Source organism: Anarhichas minor, unplaced genomic scaffold, assembly GCF_050575085.1.
Source record: "Anarhichas minor isolate MPS153535 unplaced genomic scaffold, ASM5057508v1 ptg000026l, whole genome shotgun sequence".
NCBI classification, from domain to species: Eukaryota; Metazoa; Chordata; class Actinopteri; order Perciformes; family Anarhichadidae; genus Anarhichas; species Anarhichas minor.
In genome coordinates, this window is record NW_027466472.1 from 15435075 (window position 1) to 15458383 (window position 23309).

A 23309-nucleotide genomic window follows, 5' to 3' on the forward strand; every position below is an offset into this window, starting at 1 on the left:
TTGTGGCCTAAAAATAAAACTTTTAAGATGTTGTTTGCTATCAATATGCTGGATGTGCAGTGAAGAGAACAGAGTATGAAACAATTTACTAATTAACAATTTACTACTCTTTCATAGTTAAAATCATGAATGCAGTATTATACTATCATGCCAACACAGTTTTCAAGCTGCCAATTCTGACTGTATTGCGTTATGTTCTCTGAAGTGCTGGAACTGTGCTGCCAACGCACTACTTGTGAATATCTATTGAAAACAGGCACATGCTATTACTGCGTAAGTCTTGCCCCGGCGTTGATGTGAGAGTGGGCGTTTTTATCGGGGCGGGGCCTTTACTCCTCAGTCACCCATTAATTTGCCTATTTGTGAACTCAGCTAAGCGTTCACTGCTACACGTTTCTTAATAACGCTTACATATTCATAGTCTAATAGGAACCCAGCCAGCTGTGGACACACAATGGAGCCTTTTCCCATTTGCACAACTACCCTTTTGTTATTAAATGACAATAAAAACTACTACTAGAACTGCAGTGAAATTAAAGAACAGGATGAAAAGAAAAAAGCAACCGGAGGACTGGACAGACACATGGAGGAAAGAGGGGGAGGTGTTCCACTAGCCTCAGACCTAACATTTTCTTCTAGAGCGTCTTACATCTGTCTACGTGCTCAATTAAACATTTAATATTTCAGCATTTCAACAACTGTAAATAATCATTATGCATTCATTAATAAAAACAAGAGTCTGAATGCTGATGCATTCTGTTGAAACACTGCGTGACAGAAATACAGGTTTGTTTTACTGATATTGTTCGGTCTTTTTAGCAATATGCTACCAACAGATACAAAAGACACTTGTTTGATGTGTCTCTAGAGCTCTCAGCCGTACCCTCATACTGCACTCTGCTAGCTAAAAGAGTGCAGCACACACGCGCGCATTGCCAGTGAGAGTCTGAAATGACATGCAACAAAGACACTGAGATACTGGCAGCCAATTAAATAAAAGGAAATGGCCTTCATCATTGTATGATTAATGGAAAACACCATTAGTGCATAATGTTGCCCCCCCCCCCCCCCCCCTCTCTAATCTCTACCTGTGTGAGTGTGTGGTACATTCATATGTGTGTGTGTGTGTGTGTGCAGAAGAGAAAGCACCAGGGAGGGGCGGGGGTACCAATGTCCCCAGGGTGTAGTAGCTGGAGGTATTCATCGCTCTCCCCTCCCTCCGAGTGATAATTCTGCTGTTATTCAGGCAGGAGTGGGACGGGCATTGCCGGGTCCGTGATGAAGCACCATGGCCTTTAGAAATTCATTTCCACCCGGCATTCATCTCATTCCCATTCAGCGCTGGTCTACACCCTGCACTCACATCCATGTGCACTGAGAGAATCATTACACGGCCATGATCCACACTCAAAGATCTGTCTCTAGCCACCAATTATAAAAGAAACCCAAAAAAAGCTCCACTAAATATGAAAGAACAGCTCCAAGCAAGCACAAGCCCGCTTCTCCTCAACTGCAGGTATAGTGTGAAGGCAGACCGGGATATAGCGCCAGGGTGATGGAAAAAGAGTGATAGAGATGAGAGGGAGAGATTTTCAAGGCTTGGTCTTGGCGAGTATGTTTCCAGTGTATCAGAGCATATGTCCAGATCATAAGCTGTCAAGAATCTGACAGTTTTTCAGCCTCAATAAAAACTCCAATCTGTTTTTGCTATATATCACAGAACAGCACACCACAGCAGACAGACGGTTGGGGGGGGGGGGGGGGGGGGGGCACTCTGATGTATATACCTAATCAATGCCTCTCGCCACCAGGCACAAGTAGTTCAACCAATATAAGGTGCCTATAGAACCCAACAGCCCCATTAACATAGTCCTAAAACGGCATTAACGAGGCACACGTTTCAAGTCCCATTATAGGAAGGAAGTTTAACAAAGGGAAGTTGCTCTCAGACCCTGACCATTGATAGAGGGCACAGCCCCCCCCCCCCACACACACACCAAGTCTCCACCCTCACTTTCATGAGTTGCTTCAGAGGAGCAGGAGGCTCAACAACTAATGTCATCCCTATAGTCCCCTGACTGCCCTTCACTGACCATGTCACACCCCCAAGACAAACATACACCCCTAAAACATCTGCTCGGCAAGCCAACGCTCCATCCCCCCATCTGGACAGACTGCCCCCTAAACCACTCGCACTTAGCAGCCACACCCCTACACCATCCTCTCAACTTCCACTTAGCAGTCGATCCACATCGAACCCTGACCCCCCCCCCCCCCAAACATACATTTGCACACACAGAACGCGAGCCCGGCCCAGCTTGGCAACTAGCCCCGCCTGTCCGTCTGTGTGCTCACCCCCCCCTGAGCCAGCGCATCAGGATAGCCTTCCCCTGTGGAAGGGGAGGAGGGGCTGCTGTTTGGGCTCTACCGCAGTACCACAGAAGTTCCATAGTGCCTCCATTGGCAGGCAGGCTGATGGGTCCCCAACCGCTGGCGCCTGCCAATTGGTGTGCCCCACTCCTACAACGACTGGGCCCACGACCACCAGTCAGCAAACTCTGGGAGACGTCATTAATATGTAAGTGTTAATAGGTGGAGCCGCGCGCTAATTGCACACTGGAACGGGATCATGTTTAATATTAGAATCCATTAAGCACCGGCTGTTGCAAGCGGAGGCAAATGAATTAAGACAACACATTATTTGCCCGTGCACAGGGCAAATGGAGACTGACAGCACCGAGAAGGTTGACACTCAACATGGCAGCTGTTACGCACATCTGTTGGCTCCCGTATCTGCAGCGCTCAGCGGCCCTTTGATACGAGCTGCTCCCGTAATTAGTTGACTTTCCTCTGTTTATCTGCTCAGCCAAATCTAGCTGCAGTGGGCAACACAAAGACGCGACTGCACTGTGGGGTCCAAGGTTGATAGCGGCTTCTTTTCAGTGGGAGAGGGAATTAAGCTCTTAGCTGTGGCCTTTAAACAAGGTCAGCAATATGGTGAACATAAAGGGAAGATATGGAGGGTGGAAGTATGCAAACACATTTAATTTGTCAAACTCGTAGTGGCCTATTGTGAGTACATATACGGTCAGGCTCAGTATTCCTACATAGTGAATGTTTGGTACGTGCAAAAATAAAACTGTCGCTGCTAATGAATGACATCTACATTCTACTAAAGTCTGGAAATTTGAATTAGAAATAAATAAAAAATAAGAAAATGAATAAGATATAGCAGTGACATTTTTTTCTCCCCCTCGCCCTCCTTTCACCAAGTCCCTAATGAGCATGTCGCTGGCAGAATTAATTTCTTATTGTTTAATTGATCCCCAAACAGCTCTCATCCATCATAGGGCCATTCAATATCTTACTCTGTTAATCTCTGTCTGCCCCTCATCATAATTCTTTAGCACAGGCCATTACACACAGAGAGAGGGCTCACACTGTGCTGTGGGCATCTTTAACACTGCCCACACACAAACGCTGACACTCCAACACACACACACACAAATCTATATTTATATTAGAAACAATTCTGTTTCTATTAACTATGCATCCAAACAGGCAGAGCAGTGGATGCTGCAGTGGTACAGACTCCAGCGATGAGAGCTGGTGCGCAAGGGGGAATGCGTCTAACATCTGTTTTACATTAATGATTCCTGGTGCAGCTCACAAGCTACTGTAATATTCACAAGGGCTGTGAGAAACTCAGAGTAATTGGGAAATGTTTAGATGTAGTTCAAGATAACAGCCGACAGCAGGGCTGCTCGCACTTTCAAACCTCGAGAATCTCCAAATATGTACTGCAGGAAGCAAATAAACAGCCATGTTGAGAAGAACTTTGAAAAAAATAAATCAGCTCAAATGGTTTTAACAATATAGCGTAATGAATATTTAGTTGTGTGAGAGCAGTAAATAATATTTACTTAGCTGTGCACCTTGAATGAATAATGCTCACTAGGCTGGCAGCGTAACAACAAAGTAATGATGATTTAGCCACGCAGAGTAATGCTTGCTTGGCTGTGCAACAGAGTAATGGCTGCGTCCTCTTTAGATGCAAGAGCGATTGTGAGAGCCTCGTCATGTATCAGCACCCACTGACGTGCCCATCCCAGGGGCGGCCACTGCACCATGTCCCGTCCCTGACACGCCAACATAATGAATGGCCCAGTTAATGAAGGCTTACTAATTGATTATGGAGAAAACAGAGTATTACTCACCCAATGATGGCAGCTTCAAGGGGTGCTGAGACACTTTGTCAATGCTCGGTTTTTTTCTGTCCAGTCCCGAGGGTCTTTATATCGACCTTCTGACCAGCATGGACACCTCGCGTGGGATGAAGTGTATTACTTTTGTAATATTTCATTATCCTCTTATATGTTTTATGACACAAATCATTGCATATGTTGTCTTTTGTCCATGCACCCATGAACATCAATTCAGCAAATTAATGTGTTGTACATCTTGCTGCAGGCATACACCGAACCCAACCAGGTGCGTCCGCTTGTGATGACAGTGAATGGGGATTTTCGAGGCTTTACACTCACGCTGTTGCTCAATGGAGCAGAGAGAAGCTGCTAAGGTGGGAGGTGTATGTAGTGGACCATTGTCTTTGATTAACTAATTAGTAGACATTATCAAGACTAAACAGAAGTCATTACCAGTGGGTTTTGGCGAGCAGGCAATCATTTCCCCACAGACCTCCAAACACAGTGTCCCGAGCTCTGCCCAGTGCACCACAGCCCAAGCTCAATTATTAAATCTATAAGGACTAATTTTGCTTTTTAAATGAAGCTCTAATTGACTTTCGTGTGATGAAAGCAATGTGGCTGATCCAACTTGTATTATCTGAATCACTGATTGAATTGCTGATTGAATGTGAATCGGTGGTCTGTTATTGGGTTTCCAGACAATGGAAGCCAGGATATGGAGATCGCTGACCCGACTGCTGATGCTTCCCTCTCTCACACACACACACACACACACACACACACACACACACACACTCATAATCATGCACGCATTAAAGCATGCACCCGTAATATCAGCCGAGCTATTTCTTAGTCCCGCTTCTCATCTTTATCCGACCTCCTTCACGTCACTCTTTGTAGATCGCTGACTTACACAAGTCTGAGGATGGAGTGCAGGTGAAGAGTTAAACATTTGAAGTTGAAGACAAACATGCAGCACCAAGTACAGCTTGTGTTTATGGCACCTCAAAAGGAAGTGTTTGACACCGTAGATCTAGTGGGCTGCACATGATCCCCATTGCCATCTTCTGCCGAGCTCAGGCAAGAAGTGCGTCCTCAGGCTCACAGGCAGAGGCCGAACCATAATCAAGAAATTATCATAATTCACTCTAATCATAAGCGAAGGAGGGCAAAATGACTGAAATTAAATTCTGGATTACTGCCTGCCACTGCAGGGATGTTTCAGTAACTGCTATTTTCTGCCAGTGTTTTAAATATATGTTTACCGTACACCGCCAATTAAAAACACTAAGTCAACAGGAGTGCCACATGTTTACTGGGCAGCAACACGCATGCATACACACATCCTAGGGTGGAGAGATGCTGTTGGTGTGTAATAAGAGGGGCAGAGGCTGAGCGAAGCCATTGCTCAGAGTGCTGTGTGGCCGGGCTTCTAGTCTGGGGCATTAGACAGCTCCACTGCAGTGGTAGCAGCATGCTGGGAGACGGAAGGAGGCAAAATAAAGGCCTGGTCAGAAAGGGCTGTTCTGGTCTAATTGAGTCCTTTGGGCCGGGGCTCAACTGATCAGAGACTTGTTACAGGAATCCGGTTTCATGGTTTCCAAACAAAGAAGGGATTTGTAGTCCTTTGGGATTCCATCCTAACCTTTTCCGTGATGTTCGTGGTTTTCTCTTGGTTGTCTGCCCCTGTGTTACTCTGTTATAAATCCGACTACTATAACAATATGAAAACACTGCGGTTGAGCTCAGCAAGTGGTATTCATGTATAAAACATTGCAGTGAGTCCTACGGTGTGGACCCTTTGTTCGAGCTGGTGTCTGCTTCCACATGACTGGAGCATGCCTGGCTTCAATACGGACATTCAGCTCATAATGCTGACTCACCAGAGCAATCACAGCTTATCTGGCCATTAAAGGGAGACTGTAACTCAGGCTGAGGGATCAAAGCGTGTAGTCTTTGTTATGAGGAACAATACATCATACGACTTCACTCAGACCTGCTGTACAAATCATTATGGTGGAGATTTACAAGGCTGGACACACATATTGTATGGTGTCGGACAAGTTTGATTTACTACACTAAAAGGTGAGCAATTTTAAGATATTAAATGCATCAATGCTGAAGGTGTTTGGACTGTGAGGATGAAATAATGCACAGCTGTTGTTTGAGAGAAACTGGGTGAAGAGGAAACTTTTATACAGATGGAAAAGCTCATTAGAAGCCCCTGAGCACGATCTAGAAAAGAGATCCCGGAGAGAAAAGCATGTTCTCCAGCTTGCACTTACTCCCTTTCAGTCTTTATCTCTCTAAACAATCCCTGGGAGACAGAAAACAACAAAGACAAATGACTTTGGCCTTTTAAAAGAAGCGTCAAATGTCTCCCTCCAGTGAGCAGGGGATCCACAGAGGTGTCCGTGTTGCTTGCTCACCCCCTGCCGTGCCATTAACTAGTGGGGGCTCTGAATGAGCTTCCTGTGGAGCAGGAAAGGCCAGGACAAACACAGGCCCACTCAAGTGTAGCAGTTCATAAATTAGAGAGGAGAGCAAAGACAGGAAGATGGGGGACTGAGCAAATACAAGCAGCAAACAGATGACAGAGAACTGACTGCCCTGTGGGTCATCACTCGCTTCGGTATAATGTGACAGGACAGGAGAGAAAGGCAGGATGGAACAAGAAAAGAGGATGGGGTATCTAATAAAATGATAGTTATTTGCCAAGGCTCCAGTGAAGATAGCACAGGAGCCGACCAACTGCATGAGACGTAAATTCAAAGGCATCCAAGGCTCGAGTGTGTGTATTATTTTGTGGTCTAGAGAGGAGACGGATGGGGAGGGGGGAATCGGGGGGACAGGCCCAGCGCCTCATCCACCTGATGCCACAACGTGGCCTCGCACAGCTTCCTTTTGTTGCCCAAAGTGCTGGGCAGAGGAGAAAGGCAGACACAAAGAACAGACAGGACTCTCTGCAGGACACTGTTCGTGCCATCGCCTCTCACAGGCGGCAAGACAAAGCCGTCAGCTGCCTGGACTCCTCGTTAGCCCGCTCCCTGCAGCTCTCACATGGCACGGGGTTGACTGCGGCCCTCCTGCTGGGGCCGGCTCACCGCTACAGTGGAGCTTCAGCCGCTTAGACACACACACACACACACACACACACACACTCACACACACACACACACACACACAATGTGGAACCGTGGAGCATTAAAGACCAAAGGAGAAATACTATAAAACACACCTGTTCTACGGGGGGTCCAAGGCCCTCCCTTCACAAGCCTTTTCATGGATATTTGCTTAGGTTGTTAAAGCTGATCTTTGCAGATGCAGTCCACAACTAAAGCGCCTCAAGCCTGGTTGAGATGGATGGCTGCGGGAAAGGGACGAGGCTCTCTTTTCCTCCTCATGTGCTTTTATCTTTTTACCCTTTAGAATATAGATTAAGGGCTTTAACTGAGGTTAGGTGTGTGGTTGACTATATCAATTAGAGCTGTGGCGGACATGAAGGCCTGTGTTTATAGAGTCAATCTGACAATCTATCAGGTGTCAAGTGCACACTGTAGCACACAGGCTGTACATATTGTACGTACACTGACACACTCAGACCCAACAATATTGAGCGGTAAAACTGACTTCAGGCACAGTTTTGACAAGAATGAGCAAAAGCTTATGAATCCAGTTAATGGCCGCTACAATATTGTAGTAGCTGTTATTGAGTGGATTATTTCCTCTCAGCATTTTAGTACGGCTTACAGATACTAGCTGGGGACCAAATTACATGAAATATCGAAAGACCGAGCACCTTCAACTGACGCAGGCATCCACGCTCATTTGAAAGGAAATAAATTATTTTGACATTCTGAAGCTCCCGAATATTTCCACGCACAATCTTCCAAAGGCCGCTGTTTTGCCATTACCAATAGGCTGTTCCTGTTAGCATGCCCTGGAATACTAAGTAGCGTTAGTGCTTAGCTTGCTTAGACCAAGCCGAGTAAATATGCAGGAATTAGTTCCAGCTTCATACACCGTCAAAACAGGATCTACCAGTCAATGCACCAAAACAAGCCCATTCACCACACTTCAACTCACTCAGGCTACAAAGGAAAGCAAAGCAAATTCATATTGACACAAATAAATTAAATGTATGCAGGGAGCTTTGTGAGCTCAGTGACAGCGCTATACATGAATGAAAAGCAAAATAAAAGCCAGAATCAGGGATGAACATACAGTAGATGGCAGAAACACTCACATACTGTATTTATACCACAAATAAGTGCATTTATATCCACAATAGTATTATTGCTGGGTATTATTTTGATTACACTATGAATGCATTATGATAAAATATATACAAATAAGAATAAACCTCATATAATACGTGTGTGTGTGTTTTCTCCACATAACCACCTGGTTGTGGCTCACTGTCCCGTTCACCTCTATTTGTCCCAACAATAATTTGTCAATATTGCAACGTGCTTCTCTGATTAATCTTGTGAAAGCAAGCATGCAGTTCAATCAAGGAATTATTGATCTCAATTCAGACTGATCCTGGGACACCTATCGTGTCTCATAATCCATTTAATTATCAGATGATACCATGTGTCGCCTTTGTTGTGGGATGTAGCTCCTCTTCTTTTTCTTTCTCTGGTTTTTTAATGTTTTAAACGACAGTAGTTGCTCCCTTTTCGGGAAGTTCTTCATCACGACGGGGCCGGCAGCTACATTACTTTGCCGTCAGTGTTGCTGCTGAACATAGTAAATGGTGTAAATACGTAATATAACATACAGCAATATCATGATGTGGCTTTTTTTTATCACAATGAAAGTTAAACTGGTGAAACCAAACAATATACCTTCCCCACCATGTAATCATAGCGGGCATAGTCTTTGCAGCCATTACAAGGGATAATGTACCAGAAGGTAGCAATCAGTCAGGCCTGGCTGTTGCCACCACCCATGCATCAGTCTGTACATCCTTTCCCCTTCAACAGCTGTGGACTCATATGTTACTGTCCATCCACAACCACACCAACCACAGCACACATCAATCAGCACACCGCTGCTGCTTTTTAATCTGTTCCCACCCCCAAGGACCACGCACGCTTCAAAGTTACAGTGACGAAAGGTCACCCCATCCAATTAGAACATCATCAGAGATGCACACGAGAGGGTCATTCCCTGAACCCTTGTAGCACATCGTAAATCCTACTCTGCCCAAGAGGGAACACCCACTCAGGCAGGATTCAGAATGGCTGACTGATGAGGTGGATGCATCTTTAACTGTAATAGTGGAGACTACTGGTGTCATTTTTGTGTTCGGATTGATTTGAGGTGTAATGGCATGTGAAAGTACCGCGATGCATTTATTCCCTTGGGATGATCCATGTTATCATCAGTCCATGTACTGACCCTGTGACGACCCCGGGGGCTTGATCAATCAGGTCCCCAATCAGGATTAGATCAAGCTGCCTTCTGCATCCTTTCTCATCATTCTAGTAGCCCGCTATTTGCAAGGATTCAGCCCCATTACAGGAGACACATGCAGGCAGAGGAAGTGACAGGCCTGCTGGAACGTGAGGGAGAGATTTTTTGGATCAAACGGTCCAATGGAAAGGACCATGTGGAGACCATTGTCTTAGCTTGGCAAAGGAAAAGAAGCTAATGAGAGAGGGGTCGAGGGAGAGAGACAGGGAAAGAGAGAGAGAGAGAAGGTGGGTCAGTGAGCTTTGAGCCTCTTGTGGGCTGATCTAAGCCAATTAGAGACAAGTGACAGCTCAGCTACATGCTCATGACACAACTAGACCACGGCACCGCTCTGAGCCCCAGCACCCCACTGTACAAGCCTGACTTGGACCCCAACACACCCTTAACACCCCCTCCCCCATGAACGCCTAAATACCCCCCAACCACAACCCTCATCGCTCCGGACAGACCGAAGCCAAAGGGGAGGGAGAGAGCAACGCTGAACAAAAAGACTGTTCTCTCCCTCCTGCCCCGCAGCCGCTGCTCTCCAGAGGGAAGTGGCCAGCCAAGCAGAGCTCTCTGCTTCGTTACGGTCGGCCAGCTCTCTTGACATCTGATGTTATTGAGAGTTGCCGTGACGACCTGGCAAATCCACTGACCTTTGCTCCAAGCGGTTCAAAACTTGTGAACCCGAGGCGAGGGAAAGCCAAAAAGCTTGATGGGGGGGATATGGGAAGTGAGTGAGTTTCAATTGAAAAGGGGGGTTCAAATGACCACTGGCAGCTGTCATGGCTGTGTTGCCTTCTCCCTGTGAGCAGATAATGGGGCAGAGCCTTCCCAGGACGCACCAGGGGAGGAGGTAGGCCACCAGGTTGTGGGTTGTCAGGGCTCCGGCACCGGGCTCGTGATTAATGAGACAGGGCGTCGCACCACAAGGAGCTCAGCAGCACGTGCCACACTGGTGGTAGCAACAAAAACTCATAACGAGTCATAACAGTTCAATTAGTTAGACTAATCTACCCCCACCACCACATAAACACGACCATATATAATACATATACATACATAACAATCATTTGGCACACCCACGACGCTGACATCGGAATTGTGTCCTTAAACGTATCCTCGCATTCACCCCTTGACTGAGCATCAAGTGTATGCAATCTGTGAATGGCTGTTTGGGGGAGAAGAAGTCAGAAACGCAGAGATGGAGGATGACAGGAAGGAATGATGGGGGTTGAGGGACACCCAGCAGGGGGTGGGACAGGACAGCCCTCTGCATGTCTAACGTCTGCCACTCAAGAAAGTTAATGATGCCACTTTCTTGGGCCAACCATCCCCCTGCTGCATGTGAGAAAAGAGACAGACAGAGGGAGAGAGAGGACTGAGGGTGGTATTGCTGGCAGGCGGACTCAGTCGGAAGAGGTGAGATGCTCTTGCGGGGTGAGGTGGGGGTGGGGGTGAAAATTCAGGTCCAAGAATATTTATGACAATCAACACCCGAGTTGGCACCAGTGAGTGATGTTGATGAATGATGAGCCCCCTTTCTTTTTTTCTTCTAATCACACAGCGGTCCCCTCCCCTCATTAGCATCCTTTATCGAGTCAACTTACTTATTAGGGTTTATGAGAAATGCGGCTAACATTATCAGCAGTCAGCCTCTATACTATTTGATTTTTCCTTGCGAAAAGGGGGATGGGCATTTTGGCTGCTGGGCTGACATTTTATCGCCAGTTTGGGAACGGCAATTTAGGGGATGAGGGAGAAATGGAGGAGGGATGGGGGTTGAAGAGTGGTAAGATGCTGAGGAGAGATAACAGAATCTGGTCTAGCACTCAGCAAATGTAGAAGGATTGTGCAAGATCTACAAAGCAGAAAGGCCATTTGTCGTTTAAAATAACAAAAAAAACACACATAAAGGTTCATAGATGTCAGAATACCAATTTGTCATGAGGCAGGTAATGAGTTAAATCCGGTGGCGATCTAGCTTTGAGGTTCCTGGAGTAACAACAGAACTCGAGTACTATAAGAATGAATAAGCTGACAGATGCTCATATCCCTTGGCCTGCAATTGAATTATCTGTGCTTCTCTTCCTCTGACACAGGAATAACCCTGCCTTCCCGGGCTATTTCTCCTTTCATACATCCCCCAATAACACTAGGGTAACTGTATTAGCAGTGTTTGCTAGAGATGCTCTGCAGACTGCCAAATGGATCCGTATTCAGCTCGGTTTCCCAGCCTTGGGGTCAGATGATGGTCAATCGATGGTCAGTCAGAGGTCACATCCAGAGCTGTCCAAAGGTCAGTCTATCTGGACCCGGAGGTATGACTGGACTATCAACCCTCTGAACTGCTGTGAACAGAGCTAAATCATGAAGACAAGCACCTTCTGTTTCAGGTCTGAGAATTAAGATAAGAAGAGCAATTTACTTTTTTCTCAAAATGAATGTTTTGAATAAGATTAGTCATCCAGGGATCATTAAAACAATGTGTCTGCAATATTTCTAAATTATGGTTTGTTTTTAATGCTCTGCATGTTTTTCACAAAACGGGGTTGTGTGTGAGGATAAGTGAATTACCAAAAACAGGCAATTAAGCTAATAACACATTAGTTGCACAAACAACAGACTAATTGCTGATGTATCCCACTCAACATGTTTTGAATAATATCATTTTCCATAACCTCCTGCACAGCAACAGCAGCCAAATCGATATTCATGAAGTGTCAGAGTTGTAATTCATGTGTCTGTTCCACATGAGCACCACAGGGACCTTTAAAAGAAAGACGAGGGAAAGAGCTAACATGTAAATTTCACAGTTAATGCCTGGGCATGGCGTATGTTGGCCAATTAAGCTGTTCTTTTCAGCTCCATTACAACGCGGCGTCTGGGGGTTCATTTTCCTCTTACCGTGCCATTTAAGCTTCAAATGGGCAAATGTTTACTGTGCAAGTTGGACGACAAAAATGTAGTTTGGAGTCTGTTAGATGGTGTGTGTGTGTGTATGTGTACGTGCATATGTGCCTTTGCAAACCCCGCTTGTGTACGAGTTCCAAACATCTATGTGCTGCTGCGCCTGTGTGCCTTTGTGTGTGGAGGCCTAATTTGTGCATGAAACAGGAGAGCGTTAATGGCTTTTAAAGATTGGTGGAGTCAAATGAGCGTGCTCATCAGTTAGACACACACCCCTCGGTGATCAGTCAGTGTCGTTAAGATTTCATTTCCTGCGGAATAAGGAGATCTCGGGTGGATCCAAGACAAATCCCTGCAATTACAGCCATGCTTAAGATGATTCACTGCCATCAATTCTGTCTCAGGGTGGTGGGTGCTGTAGTGTATGGCAATATTATTAACAGCAATCATTGGAAATACACTAACAATAACATGGATTATTTAGAATTTTGCTCAAGCCATTCCTTCACAAACACTAGACCTTATGAATTTCTCATCAACACAGCAAGCAAAGAGAAAGATGCAGAGAACTGCCCATACACTTATCTAAACGCACACACGCACACACACACACACACACACACACACAATGAAAAACAGGCAAACATGGGAGGCACCTGCATGTTCGTTAATAGCTTTGCCCTGGACAGTGTAGAGCACGAGGGCCAGCAGCAAGAGGCACTGAGATAACATTCTGCTTAGCATTTGAATAGGGTGTTCGGATTTCCATTCAGTTGGCCTTTGGCCATGCTGGTGCTTAAGTGGTCTGGGCGAGTCTGTCTGGTCTCTACTGTGCCAACCAATGTGCAGTCTCATATCTGGCCATGTGCAATGTCTGTCAGTGTCCCGGTCTGTCTGTCTGTCTGTCCGTTTGGCTGGTTGAGTGTCTGGCTGGTTAATAATCAGCCTGGCTAGCTGCTAATCATCCTCCCAGCTGCAGAAGCAGGTGGCCACACATACCACAGCTCCCAGTCTCATTCACCATGTGATGTCATCTGACTGCACCTGGTCACCCGGCTTTACGCATAGCTGAGGTCGTTTCCCTGTTTGAAATCACACGTCTTTGCTGGTCCTGAAGCTGGGAACTCTTATTTCCTAACGGAATGGATGCTGTCCATGCAGGGGACTGGTGGCTGCTGAATGAACAACATTAAAACCTGTGCGTCCCTTCCTTCACCTCGGCCAAGCCCGGGACTGATCCCAGAACAGTCTAACAGGCAGAGGCAGCAGTTAGGACACACTCCACATCGAAATGGGAAGCCATTAACTCTGCAGCACACAAGGTCACCTTCAACTAGACACAGCCGCCACCCTAACTTCCTCTGCTGATATGCCCAGTGGATGCAGCGGTGCAGTCACGGAAAGGTCAGGCTGTAAAACAGAATGGAACCACAGCTGTCTCCGAAACCACGCTCTTAAACATTTGATCTTGTCTCCCTTCACTTTTTAAAGCGATCAAAATGCTTTGAGTATCACTTTCAAAAAGCAGGAAAGGAAATGAGAGAGGAAGGGAGTGGGGAAAGGGGGGGAAAGAGGAAAGAGAGTGATGGAGGGAGGGCGAGGGAGACGGCAGAGACTGGATGATCAGGTTTCAACTCTGGTCTGCAGCTGTTGAGGGCTCTGGTGGGTGATAGGTGTCCCTTACAGCAAATGTAATCCAAGCCAAACACAATATCTGTCTACGCCAAGAGATCACCAAGTCATAACACATTCGGACCCACGATAACTCTGCCGTGGCCCAGGGCCGGGCGAAGCCTGGTAACAGTTTAAGGGGGCTGCAGAAAAAACAATAAAATAGAATTATGAATTATTATAATTATTAATTATTAAATCAACACAAACCAAGTTAGGTTGTGAGAAGGGAGGATGATGATGTTTTTTTCCCCTCAAAACCACAAGGCTGGCAAAGTTGAACACTCTGAAGTCTCAACTTCCCTGGGCCAGTTTGGAGTTTGTTGCATGTAAGCCCCTCCTCCCTTCCCCCAGTCTCCTACTTCCTCTCCATCCGCACAGTTCAGTTGAGAATCAAATGAAGCTGAAATGCTGTGTCTCCTATGTTCCCAAAACAGCCACATTTACCTGAAGCATGTTTTTTGCGTGTAAGTGTGCACGTGTGCTAGTGTGTAAGTGTGCACAGCTTCGAAAGGGACACATCCATCAGAGTGCCAGTGTGCAGCGTGACAGTTGTAACCCAAAATAAACAGGCTGAACCGTGGTTCTGCTCGAGTCCTGACCCTTCCACTCTGGATCCCCAGCAGCGTTGTGCACACAGTGTTTTACAAACGCACGTATGCGTGTGAATGAATGTGCGTTTAAGGGTGTGTGTGAAAGTAACCAAGGAAATAATGGGCATTTGAAGAAGGAACATCAGTGCAGAAATAACACAACACGCCAGAGGGTGAATCAATTCCAGCGACATTCGATTCAAACCCGCATCAGCTCGTGCCTGAACTTCAGCCCTCCACCCTGTCACCTCCTTCCCTCCTCCATATGATGGATTACCATCTCTGGTAAGAGAGCAAGAGAGAGAGAGAGAGAGAGAGAGAGAGAGAGAGAGAGAGAGAGAGAGAGAGAGAAAGAGAGAGAGAGAGTCAGTCAGACAGAGAGAGAGACAGTCAGACAGACAGAGAGAGAGAGAGAGAGAGAGAGAAAGAGAGAGAGAGAGACAGACAGAGAGAGAGAGAGACAGACAGACAGACAGAGAGAGAGAGAGAGAGACAGTCAGACAGAGAGAGACACAGACAGAGAGAGAGAGAAAGAGAGAGAGGGGGGGTGAGGTCAGTCACTACAGGGACACATTGCATCGGAGGGGAGCGCTGGTTACGGACTTATGGTTGGACAGAGATCTGGGGTGGATAGGAGAGGGCAGAGGGTTCTCCAGGGGTCAGAGGATCCAATCCCGGCTGGACTCAATGGCACCCTCACAACGCAGAGTCTACAGGGAATTCATTCAGGGTCACATTTTCAATTAATATTATTATCACTCACTTGTCCCTTTGCCCACTTGTCAGCAAATAGAGTGGTATCAGACATAGTCATCTAAATGCTGATAAATAGCACACCTGTGCAGGTATTTAACTTAGAGTCTGAACCCCCATGTGTTAGGTTATCTACACACCGGCTAAGGAACGGATTAATATAGTGATGATTTGATGATCAGCGAAATAAATGTGCTCACTGAAAAAGTGAATGCTGCACAGGGCTTGAATAAATTACAACCATAAGTCAATATCAAAAGAGAAATCCACCCATGAAAGCATCAGCCTCTCACCGTGCGTGTGTTTTAAAGCTGATCAATAATCAGCCCGCAGACAGATTTCAATAATTTACAGCTCCGTCTGCATCCAAAACTGAGAATAAAAGACGTGGGGAAGGCATGGCAGGGTAAGTTCATTTTACAGAACGTGCTCGTCTGAAGGTTCTCACTTTGTACAACAACGCTGCCAAGCTGCTACAATTTAGCGACTCGATGTTAGCGCGCAGATTTATTTCTCAGTCGCTGCAGAGCGAGCAGGCGCGGCGTAAAGCATGGACGAGGAGACACGTGGGGGCGGAGGGGGGGCAAGGAGAACGAGGGGAGAGGAGGCAAAACGCGAGGCAGGAGAGACAAAGCAATAGCCCTGCATTGTCAGAGTGGAGAGGCCATCAATAACAGTGTCACTATAAAGAGAGAAAGAGGGAGAGTGTGAAGGAGCGAGACTAGGGTTTATAAAGGAAACACAACAAAACCCGGTGCGACGGGTGCTTCATCTTGCCGGGCACTAATGGGCGTGAGAAGCGCCTGGCTCAGCATTCTCTGCTTGACGGCTCACTCCTCTGCTGATGGGCCGTGGCATCCATGACGGAGCGCCACACAATTGTTTAATGCAGTTTATAGACTCCAAAGGTGACACAATGGTGGAAGTAGAGAGGTGAGGGGGGAAAAGGAGAGAAAGAGACGGATTAAAGGGGCTGAGAAAGATGGCCAAAGGTCATCCCAAACTTGGATCTCATTAAGTGCTTCATCTCTCGGCCACCTTCTCTCCACACTTTTCCATCTCTGTCACCAGCTCTCGCTGCACTACTCCATTATTGCTGTCATCATTGCTTTATTTCCCGTCTTCAACACTACACTCGTCTCCTCTGAAGGTAAGAAGGTAACACAGACAGGCCATTTCCCTCAGTGGAGTTGGGGAGGTCAGAGCTGGGACACGGGGCCCGCTGTGGATCGTAAAAGTGCAGTCTCAGGACTTATCATGTGTGTGTGTGTGTGTGTGTGTGTGTGTGTGTGTGTGTGTGTGTGTGTGTGTGAGAGAAAGTGAAAGGTCAAAGTGCTGGTAGTGACTGCAGTGTATTCTTATGATTTATCTCCCTGTGAGAGTGTTTCCAAATATCAGTTCCATTTCTGCAGGCCTGTCTCTTTCTATGCACTGCACAGGAGTCGCATTGTGGCGGGAAACTCCTCATTGTCTGTGGCCATCTGTAGCTCACAAATGAGAGAGCAATCTGCATGCTGCTGTATATATGGCTGGCCAGAACAGTGTGCCTGTGTGTGTGTGTATGTGTGTGTGTGTGTGTGTGTGCGCCTGCCTGTGTGTGGACACTGCGAGTAAATCCCAATAGATAACAACACCTTTTTACCGAGGTCAGCAAACTCCAGCTGCACAGACACAGAGCTGACACATTTAATCAGGGATTTCTCCTCTCTCACAGTTTATCAGCGGGAAGATATTTCTCACACCCTCGCCTGCTCTCACCATCTCTTTTATCGCAGGACCGCATTCCCACCTCTTCTTTCTGCACTACACTTGGCCACCTTCATCAATGAAATATCTATAGTCCTGTATTGTGTGTTTTGTTTAAGTACCCAGTACCCCTCCACTTTATGGGCGCAATGATGGCCTGCCCCTCACCTCTGTGTTCTACCCATCGCACCACATTAACAAAGTATACATATTTAAATGAAGATTACAGACGGTGTTTCATTTCCTAACTGGAGCATGTATCATCAATGTGCTGTAATGGTCGCATTGTTGCTGCTTCCTTCATTACCCTTCATTATTTCTCAAGGACTTCGGCACAGATTAAACCTCTGCCCACCGGGGTTTATACGAGCGCGAGGGCAGGTGTTTGTGTACACCTCTGCGTGAGAGTGTGCGAGTGTCTGTTGTCTGTGCGCACTTGTCACTCCATTTTCTCATTCCTGAAATGGAATAATGAGTCCAGATGAGCTTGTGAAAGGCTCGGCAGCGCGGCTCAGCCTGACTCCCCCACCTGGCCTGCTCCTCCTGGCCTGTCCCTTTATTAGCTTCCCCTCATGCTGGACACAACAGGAACAGCTTGGACCCCTCCTCCTCTCTTCACCACTCACACCTCTCCCAACTCTATTTTCCTGCTAATTACCTTGTTGTACGAGCACCAAAATGCTACCTAACGATTGACTTAATTGCAGAAGTGGTACATTAGATGATATCAAAGGACCTTTTTAAAAGTCATCCAATCCCATTCCAAGCGGCATTTAGAACCAACCCAAGACATCTGTTTCATTCCTGTGTCATTTGCATTTTTAAAGGTTACAAACTGAGCGAAGCCGCAAAGGATACAGAGCTACGCCTCAAGATAAGTGTGTTGGTTTCCTTTGCAATGCCTCTCTCCCTGGACGACTACATACATTTAATACACACCTACCTACTGTACACGGCAGAGGGCCAGAGTCACATTTGACACGAAATTAAAAGTGCAACTGTTCCCCCTCGTGCTCGTACTTGGAGCACTGCGTAGGCGTGCTACCCATCCACCTGAAAAGATGGGGCTAATTAACATTTTCCTGTGGATCCTTTCGCCCCAGGTGTGCCTTGTCACACTTACATATACAGAGATATCCGCAGCGCTCGCAATTTATTCAGCAGCGGTTGCTGCAGCTAGCATTTCTGACACAAGACTTCACAATGATTTATGAACCCGCTCATTGACCTAGTTTATTCTGAGAAGAGAAACGGGGGCACATCCCCTAGAATATGCGGCACATCCATCCAATGGAGCTGGCCTGCAGTCAGTTTTGAAGCGCTTGGGAGGTAAGAGTAAGATTACAAAGCAGACTGCTCCGATACCCTCGAGGCAACATGTTTACAAGTTCTCCATCTCCTGAAGTACGGGACAGTGAACGACGCCTATGATGAAATATGTTCCCAAATGCAGCAGCGGGATGTCCCAGCACTATCCTCACACTTTGCACGTGTACCATGGACTTAGACAACATAATGCAGTTCATGCTCTTGTCTACTCATTTGTGAACAATGTGTGCTCAACATCCAACACTTAAAGGAGACATGTTAGAAAGATTTAGCCCAGTAACGGCACAAGTCCCCCCCCCCCCCCCCCCCCAATCTGGGCTGCATTAATAATGCAGAGGCGCCTCTCAGAGGCCTCTTCCCCCTCTTCCTCTGCACTCCACCTTTCCTGCGCTGACAGAGAGAGTGGTGAGTGCTGCCCAGCTTGATGTCCAGCATGCAGCAGTGCCGCTTTGCTCGGTGGACACCGAGTTCAATCTGTTTCAGAGCTGCAATTAAATTATCTCACCGGGGTCCTGCTCAACCACTCGTGAACGGAAGGGGGGCAAAGGTGTGTTCAATACGAAGGAGGGCGGGAGGGAGGGAGAGAGGGAGGGAGGTATGGGACGAGCGGGGGGCAAGATATATCATACACACAAGCCCAGTTCAACATGGATATAGATTTAAATGCTGCTTTTTCTTGAGCGATTAGCTGTGGCTTTACAATCACTAGACGGATGTCAGGACCTGATAAAGCTAATCACTGCAGTAAGCCAATGCTGGGGGATTTAGCACCCCACCCCCTTCTGCTGCTCCCAAAGCCCCTCCTGAAGACCTGGCTGAAAGAGAAATCCGAGAAAGCCCTGGGCCCAGAACAAACCGGGCACGGAGCGCTTCATAACATGCCCCTCCCTCCTTTCTGCGATCTATGATAGCCTTATTTCTGGAAAAACCAAAAATACACAAAGAAAATTCACTGCAAATGGTCATATCTTCATAAATATGATTGATGATCAAGTCATTGCTGTGGTCAGTGAACACTTACTGTTGTATATATACTGAAAGTGCAACATGTTTCTTTGAACTCCATGTGAAAAACTACTACTGTATATTGAAGAGCGAAGGAGGGAGAAGGAGCGAGAGAGAAGGCGCACTCACACAATGAATGTAGCACTGAGGAAAAACAACAATGGCGCTGCGCTGATTCTGTCCATCATGGTGCCATTAGGCCTCACATTTGATTGGTTCAGAGACAAATCCTGCAAATCAGCTTTAGGACATTCCAACTCAATATCCCTTAAATGACGTATCATTAAAGTTGCAACAAGTCATTAGTGTCTTAATCTAATACCCTACCTGTAATATATATTTCAAACTCATTTCTTTCTCCTACTACTCGAAAGTGCCTCTGAGGGATTTGATCTGCTCATAATCAAATAATTTCATATTAACACTATTCTACTTTTATACAGCTGCAATGTATTGTCCCATTGTTGAACTGCACTTGACCCGCCAGCAAAACCCTTTCCTACACCCGCACTCCATCTCAGTCAGGCTGCTGTCATTCACAGAGTGCGAGTGCTTCAGGTCGGGTCAGGTCAATAGAGGCGAAATTGTGTGAGGTAATGTTGAGTCAATACCGGTTTGTCTTTAAATGGAATTTGGGTATGGCACTGTACAGCTACTGTAGGTTCAAGGTACAGCTCTGTGTCCTTGTTTACTGAGTGTGGCCTCAGGCTTTGCCCGAACCTCCCTCTCTCTCTCTCTCTCTCTCTCTCTCAAACCTAGTTTCACTCATAATACCAATCATACGTGTGCTCTTATTTCTTCACCTTGTTATTTCTTCCATATCCCTCCTGACCCCTCACCCCTCACCTATAAGCCATTCAAGGAGTCAGTGCCTCCATTCAACCCCCTCTGTTGCTCAACCCACATTACACCAGAGAGGGAGAGATAGAGAGAGTACTGAGGAGAAAGGCTAGAAAAAAGTATGAGAGGGGGGGAAATAAAATAATCTGGAGACATCATCAATTTTTCATGAATTTTCATTTAGACTGGGAGAGCCCTCTTACAGCGATCGATAGATCAAGCTGCTGTCACGCAGTTAGCACCTGGGGGTTGCTGGGAGGCCCTCAGGAAGGCAGGGGACTGGATCAGAGGCGGAGACCAGCCCCCCCCCCCCCCTCTCTAACACACAAAGTCCATTTCCGAAGGATCACAAACCACCTACCCGTCCTAATACCACTGATCACTGTAATCACCTTTGAAATGACATGGAAGATATCACGTCTGCTGTTTCTTCCATTCAAAACATCTTCAAACGTTTAATTAGCATTAATTGTATGTTTACTATGGCAGATGAGAGCTTAACATGTAACACATATAGTAGGATTATGTCTGAACATGACACTTCTTTGAAACACAAGACTGTGTTACACAAAGAACCACCACTTGAACCCACATAAGGACATGGGGACTTTCCTCCCCACCTTATGGGCAGTGGAGGGGCCTGGAAGCTGCTCTATAGGAAGCCCAGCCTGAGCCTGCTGGGGTGGGGGTGCTCATCTTCAAAGGTAATTGGATCCACAGCTCAGGTTCTGCCTGTCAGTGTTCACCAACACAGTCCAGGCAGCATGTGTCAAATGTCCATCAGGACTTTGATCTGTGGCTATCGTTCTACCCTCACACACCTGTGAGACTCACCCCACATCTCCAACAACCATCATATGGTCTGACTGGCTTTATGTCCAACTCAAAGGTCTGCAGACAACAATAAAACCCCCTTGAGTTAGAAATATATCAAATTTATCTCAAGATATTGTCTGAAGAACTCATTCTGTACAAGTCATTAATCCACCAAACAAAGCCACACGTACTGTGACCGCTAGTGAGCTTGAGTGTTCCATCTAGACGTGCAGGAAATGATCACAGTCTTTGCAAAAAGAGCACATGGACAACCAGTTGAAGTCAATTCTTAAAATAGTGTAATTCCAGTTGCCTCAAATAAAGCACTTATGTGTTTACTGTTATCCCCTACAATAAAGACGACGTGATTTTCCATTGTGTGTAAATGAAGGAAAAAAAATTGGATAATGCTGACAGGAAATGTTGAAATAATGTCTCTCAATTCTCTCGTGCTGAATGTAAATCCAGTCTTTCCATCATCTGGAAGCAGCAAGATGAAGACTTTTCTTCACCATCCAATGAACAAACTAAATGAAACGAGCAATGCAGCAAAAGAGGAGAAACTAAGAAGAAAGAGGGGACAGAGTCCTGACTCACATGCTACTTCCAAAGATGCGTTGCGGCTGACAGCTTCTCCCAGGTAGTTCCGGGCCACGCAGACGTAGGCCCCTTCATCTGGTTTGCTCCGCCGTCCGTGAACGATGCGAAGGAAGAAAAGCGAGCCGCTGGGCAGCAGCATGCGGTGAGAACGTGGGTCGTCTTTGTCCGTTTCCACCCGCTCTCCATCCTTGTACCACTCCACTGTCGGGGTCGGCCGCCCCTCCGCTTTACAGTTGAGAGTGGCGGGCTCCCCCTTGGAGACAATCAGGTCAGAGGGGTGCTCCACAATCCGGGGTGCGGAGTCCTCCTGGCGCAGACGGGATCCTGGAGGAGGAAGAGAGATGCAATTAATCACTGTTTCAGTTGGACATTCTAATATAGGAAGGCCTTCTCAAGTCAAAAAGCCTCTCTTGTTAACATAATAGCTAGCAGGTACACTATTAGGAGAATAGGGAAAAGGAAGGGATTGAATTCATTAATACAAGTAAAAGTAGCTGACATCATCTAGCGGGGATCAAGATACCAGAGAAGGAGATACAGGATGTGGCCCCGGTGCGGTGTTCATTTTTATCAATAAGTAAGCTAAGATGAAAAATGTTTTTTCCATAAAAAGGACCAATGATCTGCATGCATTACAGTACGCTGCTGCCCAAAATGTCTCATTTTTAAGAAGTGTATTACAATCTCACTGAAAATGAGACAATACAGAGGAAGAAACAAAACAGCTGGGAGAACTTTTATCAACATTTTCATCAGAAGCATAATATGAATTCAAAATCAGTTGCCAAAATCAACATTGCTTGGGAGAAGGACATCTGAGCTGTTTTTTCTTAGCTTGCTGCCACCACAACCCAGACCTGGCAAAGCCGTGGAAAATGGATGGATGACTCCAACTAATAGTTAGCAAAGCTTGTCTTGGGTTAGAAGCATGTTCAAAATATTGGACCCTTTAATCTCCGTTTCAGGCCGATCAAAAAGCAACAATCTGCTCTCCTCAACCCTGTATTGCCAGGGCTTGCCTTGTGGGTAATTGGACCCATGGGTGAGCAGTGACTGGATGCATACAGTCAGCTTACATCTGAGCTATACACACACACACACATTATATATTTGGCTTTCAGTAGGGCGCAAAAAAGTAAAACTGTTAGGTCCACTGTTGTAGAAGTGTACATGTGATGTGAATATGAATGCCGGGGTCCAGACGAATGTCAAACGCTAATCCCCCGCGGCTGAAAACCTTGGCCCACTCCTTTTTAGTCGGGCTTGCAGTGGGCGAGCTCTGAGAGTCTGGCAGCTAAGATAATGGTCCCCAAGTCAGAGTGCTCTGTGTGTCTGTGACCAGGTCTTAACCACAGAGATAAGACGCTGTAGGTCA

General features: G+C 46.5%; 1 protein-coding gene across 1 annotated transcript in view; it reads right to left on the reverse strand.

Moving 5' to 3' along the window:
- The window catches only part of robo2 (roundabout, axon guidance receptor, homolog 2 (Drosophila)), a 141166-nt gene that overhangs the window by 113729 nt on the left and 4128 nt on the right, over positions 1-23309 (reverse strand). The window contains exon 2 of the mRNA XM_076100680.1: positions 21932-22258. Within this exon, the coding sequence (XP_075956795.1) occupies positions 21932-22258 (327 nt within the window). The remainder of the gene's footprint in view (positions 1-21931; positions 22259-23309) is intronic.